The 23327-nt window shown below is 39.4% G+C and overlaps 1 protein-coding gene across 3 annotated transcripts; it reads left to right on the top strand.

The window, feature by feature from the left end:
* Positions 1-4441: 4441 nt before the first annotated feature.
* Positions 4442-21191, top strand: PRRG4 (proline rich and Gla domain 4). Of its 3 annotated transcripts, none has more exons than XM_079930794.1 (6): positions 4442-4576; positions 5264-5376; positions 10937-11100; positions 12496-12544; positions 13556-13688; positions 17489-21191. In XM_079930794.1, exons 2-6 carry the CDS (start codon positions 5274-5276, stop codon positions 17721-17723), a joined length of 684 nt encoding a protein of 227 aa, XP_079786920.1. In that variant the 5' UTR covers positions 4442-4576; positions 5264-5273; the 3' UTR covers positions 17724-21191. The 3 variants fall into 3 exon arrangements, with proteins under 3 accessions (XP_079786920.1, XP_079786922.1, XP_079786921.1); XM_079930796.1 differs by having other exon boundaries at positions 4482-4610; XM_079930795.1 differs by lacking the exon at positions 4442-4576 and adding an exon at positions 4758-4878.
* The last annotated feature ends 2136 nt before the right edge of the window (positions 21192-23327 follow it).

Here is a 23327-nt window from a genome sequence, read left to right as displayed (position 1 = left end):
ACTGTACGTTACATCCCCATGGCTTATTTATTTTAGAACTGGAAGTTTGCACCTTTTGACCCCCTTCACCCATTTCACCTACTCCCTACCCGCTACCTCTGGCAACCACCAATCTGTTCCCTGTATCTATGAGCTTAGGTTTCTGCTTGTTTGTTAATTTGTTTGTTGAAAACTAATAAATTCTTTTTCTTTCTTTCTTTCTTTATCTTTGGCTACATTGCGTCTTTGTTTCTGTGTGTGGGCTTTCTCTAGTTGTGGTGAACAGGGGCTACTCTTCGTTTTGTGGTGCGCAGGCTTCTCATTGCAGTGGCTTCTCTTATTGCAGAGCACGGGCTCTAGGCACGCGGGCTTCAGTAGTTGTGGCACATGGGCTTAAGTAGTTGTGGTTTGTGGGCTCTAGAGCACAGGCTCAGTAGTTGTGGCACACGGGCTTAGTTTCTCCGCGGCATGTGGGATCTTCCTGGCCCAGGGCTCAAACCTGTGTCCTCTGCATTGGCAGGTGGATTCTTAACCACTGCGCCACCAGGGAAGCTCAATAAATTCGAAATAATTTAATTCATCCAATGTATATTGTGTCCAACACTATACAGATAATCTCATGGTAGGCACAACGTGTATCTCAAAAGAAAGAGAAAACATTATTCTCCTTAGAGAAGAAAGACAGATCAATGTGCCCCATATTTTGAAATTCTAAATTCTGAGGATACAAGAGAAAATGAAAAAAGTATTGAGGCAGTTGGAGAGCTAAAACAGGGGAAATGGTAGTAGAAATACCAAAAAAATCGATATAAATTCAATATAAATCCAAGAAAAAGCAAAGTTGGAAAGAAATAAAATAGGAGTCCCAATAATAGGAAAACGATTCTGCAGCAATGTCTCCTGATAACACAAGAATGAAAAGTGTAAACCAAGTTATCAGAGAAGCCAATGAAAGTAAATTTTAAAATGTTTTACTATCTCTTTTGCCACATAGAAAATTATATTAACTTCCCATTTTGTACAATTAAGGGTGAACAAATAATAAAATAGGTAATTTGTGTATATAAATTCCAAATTTTATATTTTGATATAATGACTTCATTTGAAATAACATAAATTATATAAAAGCAAATAATCCAAAACTATCCAGACAGGAAAGAATAAATTAGAAAATTACTTAAATAGAGCCCTCTTTATACTTTCATGATTAAGAATGGTCAAAGACCCATACAATTTTAGCATAAGAAGGAATCTTACTTTCTTTTTTTTTTTTTTTTTAATATTTATTTACTTTTGGCTGCATTGCGCATGCAGGGCATGCAGGATCTTTCCTTGCAGCACACAGGCTTAGTTGCTCTGCAGCATGTGGGATCCTAGTTCCCCGACCAGGGATTGAACCCACATCCCCTGCATTGGAAGACGAACTCTTAACCACTGGACCACCAGGGAAGTCCCAAGAAGGAGTCTTAGAGTTCATTCACACCAAACCCTCAATGTCTCAGAAGAGGCAGAGAGAGTGATGAGAAGTGATTTGTTCAAAGCTAGAGAGAAGCAGACTTAGGACTAGAACTTATTCCTTCTTTCATTCACTTAGTGGTCGGGAAATCCTGCCATGTGCCCGACAAGGTACGAAAATTGGTGAACTTTGTTCCTGGCTCTCAAGTTGCTGTCAGAGTGGCAGTGTTGAGGGTGGGTAAAAGAGACCCATAAACTCTACTAAAGCCATTAGTGTACATCAGTAAAATAAACAGTGCTTTAAAACCCACATTTTATATGTCAAAACTCAGTCATTGAGAACTCTCATTTTGAGAGCTTCAAACCAGGGTGGTACATAAAATAACAAAGGAGAATCCTTCACCAAAGAAGGATAAATAGGATCCTAGGTTGTAGATTTCCTAACAGGTCTTCCATATAATGTATGTCTTTAATCAGTACCAGCAACATCAGCACTCCATTATTACCCTTCTTTGATGCAGAATAAATGAATGATTCTCTTTTTTAAAAATATTTATTTATATATTTGGCCGTACTGGGTCTTGGTTGTGGCACACGGGCTCTTAGTTTCGGCGTGCAGGATCTAGTTCCCCGACCAGGGATCGAACTCGGGCTCCCTGCATTTGGAGTGTAGAGTCTTAACCACTGGACCACCAGGGAAGTCCCTGAATGATTCTTAAACACTGTCAGCTGTGTAGCTAAAATTACATGATTTGTCTAAACTCTCTTTTCAGACATTGTGCATGAAAGTATGGTTTTGCAATTGATGCCCAATAAACTTGTGTATGAAAAACAACAACAACTGTTTACTTAGCACATTATTACCTGAGCTTGGGTTTACAAAAAAGAGGCCAAAAAAAAATTGTGTGGCAATCAGAGAGTAAGATTATGATGATAAAATGAGTCCAATGAGTGAAGGAACTAATCATAGCTGTAAAAATGCCAAGGTCTGAACAAAGAGTGAGAGTTTTGTGACCAGCTATGACATAGGTCCTTGTCACAGGCCCCAGAGGGCAGCTCAGAACCACGCTGATTCAGGTTCCTATGTGCCCTGTAAGGACTCTAAGGATTACTGTTTTTTTTAACATGACATGTAGTTCTCGTTACTAACCACAGCATGACATGAAATCAGGTGACCAGGAAACCAGATAACCTCTCACACTGTTTTTTATTTTATTTTGTTATTAACAATCATTGTTCTTAAATGATAGAATTAAATGTGAGCTCTAGCCAAAAGTTCCTTTAGAGGGATTTAAGCAAATGATTAAAATAAAATATTTAACCCCTCTGCCTATTTGTTGAATCTGAAAATACTTGCATAGAGACATAGAATCAGCCTTGAACAGTAGGAGTCTTTCATTTTCCACCTACTGATTTTACGGGGATAAAGTAAAACACCAAACAACCAATGTTGAAATGTCAAGGCTAAAATGTCACAGAAACATAAGTTCAGTAAAGTAGCATCTTCTGTTCTGAGTAGTCTGATGACACAGTTAACGCTGTGCCTTTAAGGATGTGGATGTGCCCTTAACATCGCTGAGCTTCATGGCTGCAACCTTAACATTTCCTGTCACAGTCTTTGAGTCAATCCTCATGCCCACACAATAGAGTGAGTTTCCATTTCATTCTTGAGTTCACACAGGTAAGTGGGTGGGTATGTGCTCAAACTCAGAGATGCATTACCATACTAATCCAAGTCCATTAATCTCATTGCTCTGATTTTTTTTTCTTTCTTTTGAAATTAAATAATTCTTTACCTCCTGCCCTCCACGGCTTGGTAATAACTCAAAAAAGCACTGGAAAGAGTCAAGAGCTGGGCTACTACTTGACCAATGACTCTCCAAGATCCTTTACTTCTTCATGCTTCAGTATCCTTTGTAAAATGAGATTCATAATATCCGGCCCAATTCTACAGATGGCCAGAATAAAAGCATTTAAAATGTTTTGGGAGAAAAGCATAAGAATACTGTGACTTTAAAAAAGCAAATGATACAAAATAAGAAGATGAATACAGCAAATAACAGAAGAAATTGACAATCTTGAACAATGTCGTTACTGACTAGGCTCTTCTCTCTTTGCTACCTAATCTCAAAATATCTTGCAGCTCCATAGTGGCTGAAGTTTGTGTTCACACTGCCAAATGCTATAAGTCATTATAGGTGGTGGCCCCCAAAGAGCTTTTACTTATGTGAATTCTATCTAATGGTATTTATCATATTACCTGTTAAACTGAGAAGTTTTCAAAATATTATTTCAAATCAAGACAACAAAGTGTACTTAGTTTTTGTTGTCTTCCTGCCTAGGCTCAAAGAAAAGCTCAAGATTTCAGATGACTACTTGTTTGAAAAAATGATTTATAGCTATCCTGCCAGGTATGACTAAAGATAGCGAATAACAGTACAGAAAGCACTAATAACAAGCAAATTTTATTAATCTCTTTGAATCTCTATAAAAACGTACATATTGATACTTAAACCTACTACCATAGAAAATACTGGAAAACACAATACACATGCAGGCACCCTGTTAGCTGAGTGATGACATCATTACACGTCAAAGAGCCTCTGGAAATTTCCGCTGTATATTCATGAGAGAATGAGAGTGAAAAAGGCAAATCATGTCTTTGTACCATAAAAGAAATCATTTTGACCTCGGAGACCCCTTGAAAGGATCTTGGAGATGACCCAGACCTAGGGGACCACGATTTGAGAACCAACGTAATCGATTAATTTCTAAGGTCACTTCCCAGTTCATAGTACTTCTCCGATGAATGTTTTGCTCTCCTTCGCGGACCACCCTTTGAGACCTAAGGTCTCAAGACAGAGCCCCTAGCCTAGTGTAACCCAAAGCGAAAAGCCCCGGACGCTCCGGGGGGTGCTCTGCTTAACTACTGGGAGTCGAACACGCTCCCCTGAGTCGGCGGAGGACGCGGGATCTAGAAACCAGTCCCAAACCTGCCCCCCGCGCGCCAAGGCGGGGCCAGAACTGGCTGCGGGCGGCCGGGCTAGCCCAGGGCTCAGGGCAGAAGTGGCGGCGGCGACGGCGACAGCTACAGCGAGGGACGGCTCCCCGGAGACGCCGGCCAACTGCCCGCCCGCCGCAGGTGAGCCGGCCCCCGGGAGGAGGAGCGCGGCCAGGTACTCCCAAGGAGCTGCTTCCTCCTTTTCCCACAGCTCCGCGGCCTCCCGGGATCAAGGCTGGGCCTGCGCCGCGCGTCCCCGTGCCGGCCAGGGCGGCGCTCCGCGGACCCCAGGCGCTTCCTCGAGCGTGCGGGCCAGTCCGGCCCTGCGGAGAGCAAGGCGAGGGTTTTGGGGGCGCCGAGACGGAGGGTCTGGCGGCCTTAGGGACTACCCAAGCACGAGGCTCCGGCCTGGGAGCTGCTGGAACATGCGCCCGGAGTTGCAGGTGCGGGGCCCGGCGGCTCGGCCCCGACGGGGAATGGGCGACTCGGAGGGGGCCACCTCGGCGGACCGGGCTCGATTCCAACGGAAAGCAGAGGGCGGCCGCGGCGATAGGTGCCCGCTCTGCCGTCTGCAGAGTCCGGAGGGTGGGGTGGGGAGGCGAGGGGTAGGGCGGAGGCGGCATTTGTCCCCGGGCACGCTCTCGGGGCTGCTTTCCGGGCGCGGGTCGGACGCCGGCGACCGAAACCGCGCGCGGGGCGCAGTCGCGCGGTGGCTTTGAGCACAACAGGTAGGTGATTCAGTTCCCACAGGAACTCAAAGTGCTGAGCCGGGGCCTTTTTTGACGTGGTTTTTGTTGGTTATTTTGTTTGTTTCGGTTTGTTTGACAGTTGCCAGACTATGTTTACACTCCTGGTGCTACTCAGCCAGCTGCGCATACTTACCTTCGCGTTCCCTCATCGCACAAGAAGTCCAGAGGAGTCGAGGCATGCGGGAGAAGAAGGTAAGCCTGGCTTCCGGCTCCAGGAAAACCCTCCTGGAAACCTGACTCGGATTACAGAGCTCAAACCAGAAAGTGCAGTCTTTGAAACTACATGCCCCCATCAATCATAGAAGCACTAAAATGTCCTTTAATTTGTGGTTTATTTGGTAATGTTGTGGTTTGTTATGTGAAGTGCAATTTATACACATTCATTTCTGTGAGTTACTTTTGCTAAGTATATATTTAAGACCAGGTTGGTGGTTAACTGAATGGAAAACCTATTTCAACTTCTGAAAATCAGTGAGTGCCATTTTTCTAGATGAAGCTATGTGGTAATTATAATGAGCATAATTCTTCCAGTTCTTCCTGGAAAGATGGACAGGGAGACCAGGATCTAGTCCGGATGTGTTAGGAGACTCTGGGCAAGTTACTTAACCCCTTTCAGCTTGTAAAATGATGGGGGATGGGGAGTGGAATGATCTCTGAGGTCCTTTTTAACTTTTAAATGCCTGGTTATCTGGGTAAAGTCAGAAGGTATGAGAAGATTAGGTTTGGGGCTTGCTAACCTAGAATTCCATACCTTGTGGACTCCAGGTCTTAGACTGATTCCTGCCCATATTTTGAAAGCCTAACCAGAAAAAACAGAAAAGAAAAAAAAATGGCTTTCATTTCTCCCTGCGTAGTCATTGTGCTTCCCTACCCAGTGCCAGTGCTTTGGATCTACCTCTCCACACATTCCTGTCCCTTATTCATTCTCATCAGATCCTACTCTTGTTTTCTTTTGGGAAGGATCTGTGACACTAATACTCCTGGATGACTTATTAATGATTAATACAGCTTAGTGTCTCAAACCTTCTAGGAGGGTGTGTGTGTGTGTGTGTGTGTGTGTGTGTGTGTGTGTGTTAAGATAGGGCAATATCTTAACCTGAAGGAATCAAACACTGACGGCAGAATTCTAGGCAATTGGATAGGCTAGCCAGTGGGATGGGGGAGATTTGGAAGGAAATCCTTCTTGGTGCCTCCCAAGTTGCACCATATATGTAAGTCCACTCATACATAAGGTGGATGATCCATGCTCAGCAGGACCAGATGCTGATCTCCAGAATGCTTGGGAGTGTATTCATTCATTCACACGATACAGCATAAAAGACAGTCTCAAGGACATCACAAACTATGGAAGGAATTTAGAGATCATACTTGAGTGCAGAAGGCTGGAGCTAGCTGTGGGAAATGTAAATGAAGAATCCTGTATATTTAAAAAGCTGATTTGTTCAGTAATAACCTCTTCATTAACATATACTATGTGCCGAGCTCTCTGCTAGGCACTGGAGATGTAGAAATGAAAGATTGTAATCCTGACCGGGAGGACTACTTCATCTAGTGGGAGAGGCAGGGTGTAAACCGATAATATCCATAAACTCCATGACAGAAGTTAAAACAGAGAGTTTCAAGAGCAGAGGAAAGAGTGAGTTAGCAGTAACTCTGTCTCCGGAGAGTTGTATGGCACAGAAGCCAGTGCTCTCTATCTGCAAATGAGATATAATAAATGTAGATATGAAAAGTAATTAGGAAAATAAAGGACCTTCAGCTGCATTCTGATAAAGCCCAAAGGTGGGGTTGAAATGACCTAAAAAGAATTTATTTAGAAAGCATGGGGAGACAGGAGAGAGGAGGAAAATGGAATATCTCAGTTGGTGGACTTAAAATAGGGGAATGCACAGGCAACTTCCTAGGATGGTCTAAGACAGGAGACAGAGATGGAAAGACAATCTGAGGCAGATACAAAGGTGCAAAGGCCAGTGCATCCTCCAGCAACGGCCAGAGGGAAAATAGGAACTCTCGCTGGAAGTTCAGGATGCTCCAGGGGCAAGGAAGTTTGCCTCTTTCAATTAAAAGCAAATCCAGGGCTACTTAGAACCCAAATAACAAAGGACAGTATTTCTCCTAAGATCATAAGGGAGGCAGGAAGATGTTTGATAAGGCACTGAAAGTGTAAGGTCAACCATGGACTGAATCAGAACTTTCACAGTCAGGGAAGTGGTAAACAGCAACCCCTCCTGAAGGGCATGTTTTATACATCAGTGAAGACTTTCGTTGGCATAAATATCATTTCAGGAACAATAAAAATATGTATGACTCGCTTTTTAATTTTCGTTTTAAGTTGAAAGTCCCATTTGGAGGGCAGGGGCATTTTATAACTCAGAAAACTGACTTGAATAGGAGACCGACAATGAGAAATTTGGCACTGCTTTTCTAGCCAATAAAATGTAAAGATCTGGGCGTACCTGAGAAGTAGCAATACAGAGGCAGATTCTAATTCTCCATTCTGAAATTAGATTTCATGTAGTAAGCACAATATAGCTAAGTTAGGCAGGCTCAGAGTTACTTCATTACTGGTTTAATATTTTAAACCTATGCCAAGCTGAGTAACGGACTATACCTCTGAATTGCTTCAACTGGTAGAATTTAGGTCCAAGAGTTCCTTCCCACTACAGGAAAGTCAAGTTCATCCATTTATTTTTGTAAGTAATTTTTTTGACATCTCTATGTGTCAACATCCCTTGCTTTAATGGAACTTTCCTTCTAGCTAGGGGAACAGAGTGGTAACAAGTAAGTAAAGCATACAGAACACCAGATGGTGATAAGTGCTATGAAGAAAAACAAAATATAGTAGGAGATGGGGATTGCCAGAGGTGGGTGAGTGGGGATGGGGTTCAAGGTAACATTGAACAAAATCCAGAAGGAAGTGAGAGAGCAGAGTGAAAGAAGAAAGTTCTATTTAGAGGAAACAGCAAGTTCAAAGGCAGGAGAGAACCAGGCACATTGGAAACCAGTGTAGCTGTAGGGGACAAGGAGAGCCCTTAGAGCAGCAGTCCCCAACCTTTTTTTTTTTTTTTTTTTTTTTTTTTGCGGTACGCGGGCCTCTCACTGTTGTGGCCTCTCCCGTTGTGGAGCACAGGCTCCGGACGCGCAGGCTCAGCGGCCATGGCTCACGGGCCCAGCCACTCCGCGGCATGTGGGATCTTCCCGGACCGGGGCACGAACCCATGTCCCCTGCATCGGCAGGCGGACTCTCAACCACTGCGCCACCAGGGAAGCCCGGTCCCCAACCTTTTTGGCACCAGCGACCGGTTTCTCGGAAGACAATTTTTCTACGGATGTTGCGGTGGATGGCTCAGGCAGTAATCCAATGATGGGGAGCGAAGGGGAGCGATGGGGAGCAGAGCGGCAGGTGAAGCTTCGCTCGCTGGCCCGCTGCTCACCTCCTGCTGTACCGCCCGGATCCTGAGAGGCCTCAGACCGATAGTGGTCCATGGCCCGGGAGTTGGGGACCCCTGCCTTAGAGGGCCATTGCAAGAATCCCAATGAGAGATGATGGAGACTTGGAAAATTTTTCATTCTGTCTCCATTAGGTGGTAGTGTAAAATCTACAAGGAGACAAAAGAAGAAGGAAGAACAAAAATATTTTATCACACTGGTCTACCCTTTAGAATATTTCTCAAAACATCTATCACCAGTGATCCCATTCTGGCTTCCCCCTTGGTTCAAATAGCTCATATGTGTTATTTCTAACATAGAAATGAATACACTAGAATAGCACTGGCCAATAGAAATAAAATACGAACCACATAAGAAATTATCTAGAGCCATATTTTAAAAAGTAAAAAAAAAAAAAAGTGAAATTAATTTTAATAATGTAGTTAATTTAACCTAATATATCCAAAATATTTAACCCAGTATTTCCAAATATAAGCAATAGAAAGCATTGAGATATTTCATATTTTTTTAAACCATGTCTTTGAAGTCCCCTGTGTATTTACACTTACAGCACATCTCAATTCACACTAGCCACATTTCAAGTGGTCAATAGCCATATGTGGCTAGTGGCTACTGTATCGGACAAATCCAGCTCTGTTAAGATTCAGACCTGCTTGGAAAAGTGATTGATTAGTAAGGAAAATATCTTGGCCTAGGTGTGACTGTTCTCAAAGGCTAAGAATAAATGGCCAACCTGAGGTCACTCTCAAATTAGTATTAGTCTTCCAGACCATGCACTGTCGTCAGTCTTTTTTTTTTGGCTGCATTAGGTCTTATTTTTGGCTGCACGCGGGCTTTCTCTAGTTGTGGTGAGCGGGGGCTACTCTTCATTGTGTTGTGCAGGATTCTCATTGCGGTGTTTTCTCTTCTTGCACAGCCTGGGCTCTAGACGTGTGGGCTTCAGTAGTTGTGGTGCGTGGGCTCAGTAGTTTTGGTTCGTGGGCTCTAGAACACAGGCTCTGTAGTTGTGGCACAGGCTTAGTTGCACTGTGGCACGTGGGATCTTCCCAGACCAGGGATCAAATCCACGTCCCCTGAATTGGCAGGCGGATTCTTAACCACTGCGCCACCAGGGAAGTCCCTGTCGTCAGTCTTGATCCATCTTTCAGTTGCCCACTTTAATATATTCTTCCTTTAGTAATGGTTAGCAGTGAGAAATACCAAGACTTTTAAATTCTTATAAGCAGTTGGGGTAGTTCTCAGAGAGTTTCTGAATTCCAGTCTCAGTAATATGATCTGGAGCAAGATCACTTCAGCTTTGTGTGACACCAGAACGAGTTTGAAGTTTTCAGGTTTTGAAAATACTGCCTTGGTAGGATATTTTGGTTTTGTGTCAACCTGTGCTTAGCTATGGTGTCTACCATTTACCTTCCCTACATGCACACGTAGACGGAGTCTTATAAAACTTTGTAGACACATGTTTAGGGGCTGAGTGGAGGGAGCTACTTCTTTGGGAGGGACTGAATGGCTTTTAATTAATCTTATAATTAACTTATGATTTTATTAGCTTAGAAGTTTAAAATTTTTTGGTATAAACCTGATAGAACAATTTTAATATAAATGTATGAATTTATAATTTTAAAACATAAAGAGATCTTAGTTATTATTTAGTTCATATTCCCATTTTCCAAATGAGGAAATGGCAACCCAGGGACTTCCCTGGAGGTCCAGTGGTTAAGACTCCATACTCCCAGTGCAGGGGGCATGGGTTCGATCCCTGGTCAGGGAATTAAGATCCTGCATGCCACACAGTGCAGCCAAAAAAAAAAGTGTTTCAGGAAATGGCAACCCAGGGATATAAGTGACTTATCCCAGGATATAGCTGATAGCTAAGCCAAATCAAAAAGAAGAGTCTGTCTTCTAACTCTTAGTCCAGTACTCTGTCCATTACACCAGACTAATTTTTCTCAGTCAAGATAATAGGAAACCAACACTTTAGAAATAGAATAGTCTGGCCTGCCATTTATTGGAAAAATAATTGTCTAGAGGAAAAAGTGATACTCAAATAATTTTTATTTATGCTGATAATTTCGGACATAATCTACTCAAGTATGTTCTGGAATTTTGTTAGTATCTGTACTTCATATTTAGCAGGAATTATTTTTACTGATGATATTTCTTTTTGTCAGATTTTAAAACCACACAAGAAAGTTTGGTATAATTTAACCAGATCAAAAGAACTATATGCTTTTACCGTAATTAAAACAGGAATTTTCTGCCTTATTTTTTATCGGTGTTTGAAATCTTTCTATTTTTTTGCTAGTCTTTACATCAAAAGAAGAAGCAAACTTGTTCATACGTAGACACCTCCTATATAATAGATTTGATTTGGAGCTCTTCACTTCCAGTGACCTAGAAAGAGAATGCAGAGAAGAACTTTGTAATTATGAGGAAGCCAGAGAAATTTTTGTGGATGAAGATAAAACGGTAATTTGGTTGATATGTTAATTGGCTAGACATCTATTAAATTGTACTTAAGGAAGTGGCACTTTCAGTCAGTAGAGATTATGTGCCTTAAATAGAATTCAGATTGTATACCTGTTATCTCTTTCTACTTTCTTATATTGTAATTAGCCCATTTAGACTTGGCTTTATACTTAACTGGGCTTATAGTAATTATCAAATTATCAATTATGTCGTGATTTTCTGTGTTTAACATTATGATATTCAAAGACAATAATGAAGCAGAGTGAATTAAACTTCAGGATATTATTTTAGTTAGTTCTCTGACTCAGGCTTCAGTCATTCAAGACTCAGAGCAATTTTTTCTATTAGGACTTACCATTTTTGATTACTGTATTTATATTTCAAGTACTTATTGACGACCTATTATGTGCCAAGTGCTCTGCTAGAGACTGAAGATAAGATATATAGTCCCTGCATTCAGGATTTTATTGCTTGGCAATAAACCTTTAGAAGGTCTCCCTTAAAATACAATTAAATCCTATCTGTTAATTCTGAAAAGGTACAAAACAAACAGCCAGCACTGTCCCTGTTATAATCTGGCATATTCTTTAAGAATGACAAGTGACCCAGATTTTTCACTTTTTTGTAGATTAAATAACCCCAGCTCCTTTTCCCCTTCCTCAAGAATCCCATTTTACTCTTTGGTCAATAAGAACCTCTCTAGGTATCCTTTAAATGCAGGTGTTATTGAAACTTAGTTCTTTTTTCTTCCAAAATTGTGCCCAGATTCCATTCCCTGCTATCATCTGCTGCATCTATTAGAGAAGGGAAAGAAAGTCTACTCTGCGTTGTAGTTGTGCCTGTTGAAATTCTATTGTTTTTCACAAACCCGTTTTCTAATTTTATCACAGTTCCTTAAAAATGGCTTCCATTCTCTCAAGTAACACTGAACTTAAACAGTCTCAGGGATGTCTTTCCAAATCAATAAATAACTTTCAATAAAATTTCCTAGGAGACTGAGGGCTCATCTAATGTAGAAAAAAATCAGACTCCTTTTCAAACATGATAACGAGTCCCCTGCTTCAACTTCCACCTCTGCTACTTTCATCGACTCTCTAATGCGATAGTGTCCCCTGATGCCTGAGTGAGGGCTCTGGGCAGGTGAAGGGAGACTATCAGTGCACAGTAGTAGAGACCTAGCACTGGCAATAATCCCCTGACCAATTCCAGAGTTGGAAGAAACAGTGGTGGATGGCAGTACTTAATTAGAGTGAGTCACGCCCTCCAGCATGAATGAACTAGTATCCTACCTGTGGCACATGCCAAGCGTTTACCACCCCTAGCCTAGGTCATTGAGACCAAATGAAATGACAGTAAAGAAATTAAATAAACTTGGAAATTTTACCTTTCTCTTAGATGGCATTTTGGCAAGAATATTCAATTAAAGGACCAACCACAGAATCAGGTAAGGCAAGAACTGATCAATTTTCATGTTTTTTCCCACCCTCTCTCATAGTACATTTTTAGTTTCATTGTTTGAGTTTGGTTGTTGCACAACCTACATACCTTGTAAAGCCAAGGAAGGTTTCTCAGTTATACACTGGGCTATCTAAGACAGAGAAGGCCACATTCATCTATTTACACACTGAAAATCAAGTTTGGTGAGATAGTAGGGAAATGAGATAATAGGCTTAATGCTATTTTAAACAGTCCAGCTAAGTCAAGACTTGCACAGAATAAAAGTAGGACTCTATTAGTTTCAAATAGTAAACTATTTTAATTTTTTTTTCTTTTTTACCATTACAAGTAAATGGACTACTTATGGTACTAGGTAAATTAGGATTGTTAGGTAGAATTAAGTAACTCCTAGAGAGGGGAGATCCTTTATTTTATCTACATTTATCATCTCTAGCTGCTTTTTAGTCAGGTTTGTTTTGTTTTGTTTTGTTTGTGTTTGACAGCTCTTTTTTCATTCCCCCTAGGTAGGGCCCCAGCTATAGGGAGACTGTATTACATAGCTACACCAGAATTGCTTACTACATTTATCTTAGTAGTTAATACCAAAATGTGTATAGTTGAACAAAGAACATGTTTATCCCACTTAGTGTTGACTTTCATCCATTTAATATAACATTTAAAATAAATGAAGCTAAGGACTTCCCTGGCGGTCCAGGGGTTAAGACTCCACGCTTCCAGTGCAGATGACGCATGTTTGATCCCTGGTTGGGGATCCTGCGTGCCGCACAGTGTGGTCAAAAACTTAAAAAACTTAAAAATAAATGAAGTCAGAGCTAGGGCTTTTAGGAAGTGTATCTAAATTTTTTCTGGTCATGTTTCTAGCACAGACTTTTAAAAGTAATCAATATTAGTTATTAGATGCCCAGTAGCATGCTTACACCCAGCGTTGAATTTATTGAAATCATAGGTGGTGCTTTTCAGTTGTTATATTCATGTTATTTTAATGATTTATCTTAAGATGCTAACAGAGAGAAAATCGATGTTATGGGCCTTCTGACTGGACTGATTGCTGCTGGAATATTTTTGGTTATTTTTGGATTACTTGGTTACTATCTTTGTATCACTAAGTGTAACAGGCAACGACATCCAGGGTAAGTACCAAATAAAAATATTTAATTTACTATTATATGTTCTATACTGTCATTTTTAAATGGCTAAAAAAAATGGCTGCCTTTTTTTTAAAATACACTTTTGATTTTGGAATAATTTTAGATACACCGGGAAGTTACAAAGATAGCACAGAGAGTTCCCTTATGTCCTTCACGCAGCTCCCTCGTTGTTAACATCTTATGTTACCATAGTACATTTGTAAAACTAACAAACCATCATTGGTACATTACTATTAACTGAGTTCCAGCACATTGGTAAAGCTTCATAAAGGCCATAATTGTTTGCATAATAGAATCTCAACATCCTTATTAGAATAAAAAGTTATTATCTTATCTGTAAGTAGAGATGAGAAAGTGAAGAACTAACCTTATTCAACAAAAAGTACCACATGCGAAACAGGCTATCGAAATTAATGCTTATATATCCCTATTTACACTTTCAAATTCTATGAAGAAGCTAATGATGGTAACCAGGTGATAAAATGATTATGGAAATAGATAGTGGTGATGGTTGTACAACATTGTGAATATAATTAATACCATTGAATTGTACACTTGAAAATGGTTATAACGACAAATTTTATGTTACACGTATTTTACCATAATAAAAACTTCTTCTTTATTGTTAAGGTAAGAGTTTAAGGCAACAGATATGGAATTAAGATAAATCCATTGGAGGATAAAAGCTGAAGCCATGAGAGTAGGCAAGTTCTCTGAGTGTGATGAAAGGACAGAAGGCAAGTGACGGAGTCTTAAAGGATGCCTACAGTAAGGGTGCAGAGGAGGACATGCCAGCAAAGGGGGCAGAGGACAGGGGCAAAGTATAGTGTAATTCTATCCCCAAGCTGGAATTCCTGAACAACTCCCTGAGGCATTAATGTGATCATGGGCAGGGACTAGGAAGATTGTCTGAGACTTCTGTAAATCCTATAAAATTTTGAAAAGTGAGAGAAGATAAGGAAAATTTTGTGCAATTTTTCTTAAGCCACTATGTTTTGAGCTGAGAGGTTTCCCTTACTTAATAGACAGGAAATGAGCAAGTTCTTCCTGTTTTCTAGGGCTTTTGACTAAGATTTTATTCAATATGTCCTTCTCCACAAGCTGCAGCATACCTGGAAACTCACAGGTTAATGAAGAAATCGGAAAATATGTCTTTAAAGACTCTCCTTGCCTTTTATCTTTCCTTCTTTTCCACCCCATTTATAGTATTTTCCCCAAAAAGTCTCTGTATGCCCTCACATTTAATAATTTCCCTCAAGGTCTGTGAGCACAGCCATTGTTCAGTGTCCTCATGCTCGACATTGTCTTCTCTCCTCTTTCCGGTTTTTCTTCATTTTTCTACTTTTCTGCACCACTACACCTTCTTACCTTATGGCTTTTTTCTCTGAAACCTTCTAGCTTCTTTCCTGCATGAGGTTAGAAGCAGAATTCAAAGACACGAGGAATAAAGAGGTGCATTATTATGCATATTTTCTATGTATGTTGTTATAACATTTTGAAAACCTGGATATCTCTTATTTTAAAAGTTTAGTTATACTTAATGTTAGTACAGTATAATGCTGTACTGTTTACAGGTCATTTTTACATCTACTGTCTCTCTTTGATTCTCACAGAAACCCTTTATAGGGGACATTTCAAACTAGGTTAACCAGACATCCACTTGTGTTAAGGTTAACTTTTAAATACTTAGTAAAGTACCGTTCATCAATTGTCCTAAGAAATTCTTGCAGCAGAGTTATGTGTTCTCTTTCTACATTTTGCAAGTCTGGAAGTGGGGGAAGGGTGAGGAATATTTGAAAAAGAAAAGAGTAAAAAATAAGATCATTGTTAGAATAGTTTGTCTCATTCCTCTGTAAAAACATGCCAAGAAATGGGAAACAAGATCTTTTCATTTCTTAGTCCCTATATTTTATGGAGGAAAACAGGCATAATATAATGCTGTCAGCTTATTTGAGATGTTCCTGGTGCATACTTTCTGATTTCAATCTTGTAAGAAATCACTGTGGAGACACTTAATGACTTTAATATAATTATACTGTTCCTGTAACTTAAATTTTGAAGGTCAACGTGGAAAAATTCATTTCTTCAAATAAAACATCTGTCTCTCCTGTTTCCTATAAACAAACAAGTAGAACTTTTCGTCACAAGCTAATGAATGTGGCAAGTGACAAGCCTACCATGAATACATTCCAGGTTTCTGACAGAGGAGGAATTGTGTTGACTCCTCTAAGTAAACTTCTGAGGCTATCAGTCACCTCTCAACTATTGAAGGGCTGATTATCCAGTTCCTAGATTTACACAGATTTTTTTCTTTTCTTCTCTCTGCAATTTTCCTCTCTCCTTCCATCCAGTTCCAGATCTCATTATAACCTCCAAAGGACAAGGCATTCTAAGGGGCAAATTGATTGATTCAGTTTGCAAAAGTTTGCAGTATTTTGGGTCTGCTAAGCTGTCTCTTATTGGGAAGAATACTGTAAATATTGACTAGAGGTTGGGGATTACCTATACATTTTAATTATCTTATTAGTCATAACTATAAGAGGTTAATTTACGCATAGATGCTTCATAGGCAGCCAACTTCACAGTCTAAACAGATCAATTTACTAATGTCTAAATTTTAATTTGTAATTCACAAGTGAGAAGGGAAAATGTAGTTTCAAAACACCAGACCTGTGTTGCATTTCAAATTTCATTGGCTGGTGGTGTAGGTGACAGAGTTTTGTGAAAACAGTGGCCATATTGAACTAGGCCTTTTTTTTTTTTTAATTAAAAAAATTTTTTTTGTAATTGTTGGACTTAAATCAATGGAGATCAATGGGGAAAAGATAATAATCTGAGAAAGGGAACAATGCAGGTGAAACCACAGAGATAGACCATAGAATTCATTGCACATACAGAGGAGAGTAAAGAGGCTACCTTGGCAAGAGCAGAGAGCTATAAAATAAAGTGAGGCCAGAATAAGGGAGGCTTTGAAAAGGAGGCACAGGAGTTAGAACTTGATTCAGTAGAAAGTAGGCTGCAGGTTAGACTTTTGCGGAGAAGAATGATATGATAGAAGTCCTGTTTAGGAGGGTTGGCCCAGGCAGCAGGGATTCAGTGGGGAACAGAGGAGAGAGAGACGGGCATCGCTGTTGTGATTATCTCTGTGGCATCAATTTCCTAGGCTTGGAGTTATGCTGCCTTTCAACAAAGCCTGGATTTGGTTTCACACCATACTTTGAGAAAATTTTAATTCAGGAGCAGGAGAAAGAGGGAATTCACGTGTTTTGAGTCCTTGTTACAATGTTCCAGACATTGCTTAGATGCTTTACGTAAGACATCTTTCTCAATCCACACAAAACATCTCTGTTGAGGTAGCTATTGTTATCCCCATTTTATAGAGGAGGAAAGCTGAGTTAGGTTACCTTGCCTCTGGTCACACAGCTATGAAATGACAAGATCCTGTTTCTTACCCATGACTGACTTCAAAGTTCTTGATCTTTCCATTATATCAAGATTCTTTCAGAGTTTATGGGTAAAATAAAACTGTTGTTATTTTAATAAGTCAGGTTCAGGGACTTTCCTGGTGGTCTGGTGGTTAGGATTCAGTGCTTTCACTACCATGGACCGGGTTCACTTCCTGGTTGGGGAACTGAGATCCCACAAGCCACACAGCACGGCCAAAAAATTAAAACAATAAAAATAAATTGGGTTCACCTGTATCAAAATGTTGGATTTTTTAATATTGCCATCTTAACCTAAAAATGCTGCCTTTCCTAGACCTCAATGCTGTCTCTGTTTAGTTCTTCAGCCACCTACGCAAGAAGGGGCAGACACACTCCCTCCATCGTTTTCAGAAGACCTGAGGAGGCTGTCTTGCCTCCATTGCCACCTTCAGTGGAGGACACAGGATTACCTTCTTATGAACAGGCAATGGCACTGACCAGAAAACAGAATGTTTCGCCACCACCACCATATCCTGGGCCAGCAAAAGGGTTTAGGGTATTTAAAAAATCTATGTCACTCCCATCTCGCTAAGCCCACCTTGTTGTCTTGGTGATATAGGACATTCACATTATTTAAATGGTTTGTTTTCCCTGAACCAAAAAGACATGTCGATTCAGCCCTTTATGACAAACTGCAGAGAGTAAAGGAGGAACAAGCACGTGTACTATGCCACTGGAGATCTGTTAGCATCCTGGACCTAAACTTGATCATAATCAGCTGGATAAGGAACTTTGTATCTTTGCAGTTAAGAAGAGAGCACTTTTTTGTTCCTTTTAATGGTTCAAAAAATCTGTTATGGGTGTCACAGCTACAACTGGGGAACTATCTGTATCCTCTGTACAGAAGAAGTTTGTAGATTTCTTGTATTGAATACTAAAAAGGTAAGAATTTCTAACTATTAGATTATCCCAAGTCATAATATTTGACCTACTCTTTTTTTAGGATTTCTTTTTGGTTGGAAATACTTCACAGAATTTGGCATTTAAATATAAATTGGTGGCCTTTATATAATCACTTGTTTTTTTATTTTAAATTATTGCATAGCATTCACCATATTTTGCACGTTCTTATTGTGAACTCTTGCTATCAGTCATATTATGGGGAGCGGGGTCAATAGTTTTCTTTAAAAAAAACCAAACAAATACTTGATAGAGAGTTAGTTCTTCAGAGGGAACAGGGTTGCAATGTTACAGAATTGAAAGGGTTGTTACACCACCAAATAAAGGTACAGGCCTCAAATCTAGGAGTGACAACTTGATAAGTTGTGCATATTAATGATGAGTAGACACACCCATTTTCATTGCTATGTTGTCTGTATTGACTATAACTATTAATCTGGAAAATTTGTTGAATTTTATAAATAATAGTTGGAGAACCTGGAAGAAGTAATTTACTTTTCTGCTATCAAAATAATATTGATTAAAGTTACCAGCAACCCCCTGTATCTCTTAATGTCTAGACACAGAACTCCATAGGTAATCATTTTGACCTATATTTTGTATTTTCTTCTAATTGTATGTATGACCAGTCTCCCCTTAAGAACATAGTAGAGTATAAGCTATAAATTTCTGGAATGAATGTTTGTGCACAAATTTATTTGAGTGGGTGTGTACGTATATGTGAATTTGTTTCCTCTTTGCAGGAGCTCAAAAAAGAAACATACTCCTGAGAAATAGAAAATTCTGTTATGTTTTTTGCCAGGCATTGCTTTTTTCCTATTTAAGACCATTTATAAAATTGTATTTTGTTTTATATTTTCACACAGGTGAGATTAAGACTCACATGCATTTGATAATTCCTTCCAAATTAAATGTTTAGAAAATATAAATCATATTATACTGTGTGTTTGAGTGTATGTCTCTCTTTTAAGACAGCATGATCTTAATGCAGATAAAAGAAAGATTTTAATCATTATAGACTGCTAAAGACTTTACCTTTTATATTTTCAGTCTCTTTGGTTGCGTGTTACAAAGAAATCATCTGGCAACATTTAGATATAATTAGGAAGAAGTCTTTTTAAAGCCACCTACGTTACCTATAAAAATTTTACTATTTGTCATACCTTGGCTTACATAAGCACTTTTCCTCATGTAACTTTGCACTTTGCCCTTATTTTAATCCTCTTTAAAAGGTCAGAGGCAAACTACTCACTTTAGCAATCACACTGAGGCATAGAAGGATAGCTTGACCAAAATCTAACATGTTGGTGAGAGCTAGGTTTAGAATGAACAAGCACACTATTCTAGGCCCATCTCATATCTATAGAATTACACTGTCTCAAATTATGAAATTATAAAATAGAGACAACTAAGTTTTATGAGAAATGTATAAACATTTGTCATATATACATAAATGTATATAGGTGCATATATTACATATCTGTATATGTATTCTCACACATGTGTTTCTTAGGATGAATAAAAATATAAGATACGGGGGCTTCCCTGGTGGCACAGTGGTTGAGAGTCCGCCTGCCGATGCAGGGGACATGGGTTGGTGCCCCGGTCCGGGAAGATCCCACATGCCGCGGAGCGGCTGGGCCCGTGAGCCATGGCCGCTGAGCCTGCGCGGTCGGAGCCTGTGCTCCGCAACGGGAGAGGCCACAACAGTGAGAGGCCCGCGTACTGCAAAAAAAACCCAATATATATATATAAGATACGATATATCTTTTATTGAATCACAATTTGAAATATTCCATGAACTTGTTTACTCCCATTGACTCACAAGAATCTAACTGCAAATCTAGCTTCAGAGCCTGTGACAACCCCTGTCACCCCAGCAGTAGCCTAGATTTGTCATGTGCCATCATTAAGTGTGAAACTGTTGCTCTGACTTGAACAAATCTAGAATTTATCATTAAGATTATGAAATAACTGGTATTTGTAGAGCATCCAATGTTGAGCTCATAATACTTTAAATATAAAAAAGAAAATGTGATAGAACCATAATCAAATACTTATAATAATTAAAAGGAAAATATCAATATAAAATTATTGACACATATTTCTGTCCCATTCACGCTTTTCTATTCCTTGTATACTTTTGGTGGTGGATTTTCTAGTTTGATTAATTTGTTTTGTTTGTGCTTCTTCCCTGGGTAACATATTAGTGTTAACCATTAAATCTATTTTTGACACAAAGCTTTCTACTTAGGTATATCAGTTTTCTCCTCTATCACAATCAGGAAATGAATGTAATATGGGTATGAAAAGGGAATAAGCCTAGAAAAAGACAAGTACACATTAATAGGGTTATGCCTTCAGTAGGCTAGATAATTCTACACACAATATTCTCTTTTCAAGATGAAAAAAATCAAAGAGAGCACAAATTATGACTCTGTCAAAGTTTTGCATCTGTTAATATTGTGCCCTCTGAGTGATTATACAGAGCTGGGTGATAATTCTCAGAACAATTAAAAACTAGAGCAACAGCATCCTCTGTGTCTGGTTTCCCGTTTGCCTGTAAAATTCTAATCATTTTTTCCTATTTCTCAGATAAGTTATGTATGTGTGTACTTTTCCTATATGTGCAAGAGAATTTTTTAGTGAGAAAAAGTTTGTTAGTGCTGTTTAAAAGCTTAATTTCATATTATTCATTTTGCTATTGTTCTAACTGAATGTGAAATAAATTAGTTACTAGTTTGATTTGAAATGTATGTGACATTTATACTACTAGAAGAGTGTCTAGAATTTCTGTAATTTTTTTAAAAACTAGATTCTTTTGTAGATCCTGCCTGTGTAGCATTTTGGAACACATATGATATATAATGATGCCTTCAATCTTCTGTACTGTGTGTTTCCTTCAACATTTTTTGTCGTTTACACATGTCTCCCCAACAGTTTAAGAGTTTAAGGCAATTCAGTACAAATTTGTCAGCGTTTTCATTATCTGGAAAAAGCAACCCATTTTTGAATGCATATTTTTCCTACAGGTTTGATTATATTTTGGTTTTAACGGATTTGTTATCACAGACACTTTTTATACATGTGAATAAACTTTATGCTAAGTAAATATTTGTTGCTTGTTTCAATTAAACATTCTTCATATAGTGGCGTATAATTATATGAGTTAAATGTGAACAACATGTTGCATGTTTTCAAAACAATGTTTACAGCATGGTATTGCTGTATGTATCTTTCACCCAGTGGTGCTAGCTTTCTAAACAGTTTAGTTGCAGTTGTGAAAGTGCAATATTCCTTAACACTGTTTTAATATTTAATATATTGTTTGAAGCAAATTTATAATATATTACTCCTTAAAACTGAATTTACTTCTGTGACCTATATCTATACATAAATTAAAAATCAAAAAAATATAGTAATGTTACACTAAATTATAGGAGTAATAGTACCTCCAACATAAGAGAAACACAAGTAATACTATGTATCATACACATAAATAAACTGATTATTTTTTTTTCTTTTTTTTTTTTGCGGTACGCGGGCCTCTCACTGTTGTGGCCTCTCCCTCCCATTGCGGAGCACAGGCTCCAGATGCGCAGGCTCAGCGGCCGTGGTTCACGGGCCCAGCCGCTCCGCGGCATGTGGGATCTTCCCGGACCAGGGCACGAACCCGTGTCCCCTGCATCGGCAGGCGGACTCTCAACCACTGCGCCACCAGGGAAGCCTTAAACTGATTATTATTAAACATAACTTCATGTTCAACATTTAGACCACCTTAAATTTTTTTATCCAATTGAATAATCCATAAATGTTAATACTTATACTCCTTAAAATTACTTTAATCAAGGAAATGAGAAGAGAAGGTAGTGACTAGGAGAAAACATTTGCAAAAGACACATCTGATAAAGGACTGTTATCCAAATTATACAAAGAAGTCTCAAAATTCAACAGTAAGAAAACCAACAACCCGATTTAAAAATGGGCAGAAGACTTGAACAAATACCTCACCAAAAAGGATATTTAGGGGCTTCCCTGGTGGCGCAGTGGTTGGGAGTCCGCCTGCCGATGCAGGGGACACGGGTGCGTGCCCCGGTCCGGGAGGATCCCACATGCTGCGGAGCGGCTAGGCCCGTGAGCCATGGCTGCTGAGCCTGGGCGTCCAGAACCTGTGCTCCGCGGCGGGAGAGGCCACGGCGGTGAGAGGCCCGCGTACCGCAAAAAAAAAAAAAAGATATTTTGGTGACAAGTAAGCATATGAAAACATGTCCAACAGCGTGTCATTGGAGAATTGCAAATCAAAACAACAAAGAGATACACACCTATTAAAATGGCCAAAATCCAGAACTGACAACATTAAATGTTGGTGAGGATGTGGAGCAAAACGAACTCTCATTCACTGCTGGTTGGAATGCAAAATGGTGCAGCCACTTTGGAAGACAGTTTGGCAATTTCTTATAAAACTAAACATACTTTTACCATTTGATCCAGCAATGATGCTCCCTGGTACTGACCCAGATGGGTTGAAAACTTATGTCCACACAGAAACCTGCATATGGATGTTTATAACAGCCTTACTTATAATTGCCAGAACTTGAAAGCAACCAAGTTGTCCTTCAGTAGGTGAATAAACTGTGGTACATTCAGATAATGGAATATTATTCATTGCTAAAAAGAAATGAGCTATCAAGACATGAAAAGACTATAGTGGAAACTTAGATGAATGTTACTGAGAGAAAAAAGCCAATCTCTAAAGGTGACAAACTATGATTCCAACTATATGACATTCTAGAATTGGCAAAACTACAGAGGTGTAAAAAGATCAGTGCTTGTCAGGGATTGGGTGAGGGGGTGGGTGTGGAGGATGAATTTTTAGGGCAGTGAAACTACTCTGTATGATACTGTAATGGTGGATGCATGTCATTATACATTTGTCCAAACCCATAGAATGTACAGCATGAAGAATGAACCATAATGGGCTTTAGCTGATAATGATGTGTCAATGTAGGTTTATCAATTATAATGAATGTACCACTCTGATGTGGGATATTGATAGTGGGAGAGGCTGCTCATGTGTGGGGATGGGGTATATGTGAACTGTCTATACTTCCCACTCAATTTTGCTCTGAACTGCTCTAAAAAGTAAAGTATTAATTTAAAAAAATTACTTTTATGACAAAAAGTTTTCTTAGGACCAATTGAAAGTTTTTTTTTTTAAATACTTCCTTATATTCTG

This window comes from Stenella coeruleoalba, assembly GCF_951394435.1.
Source record: "Stenella coeruleoalba genome assembly, chromosome: 8".
NCBI classification, from domain to species: Eukaryota; Metazoa; Chordata; class Mammalia; order Artiodactyla; family Delphinidae; genus Stenella; species Stenella coeruleoalba.
The sequence above is the reverse complement of the archived record's forward strand: the minus strand, read 5'-3'. Positions and strand labels throughout refer to the sequence as shown.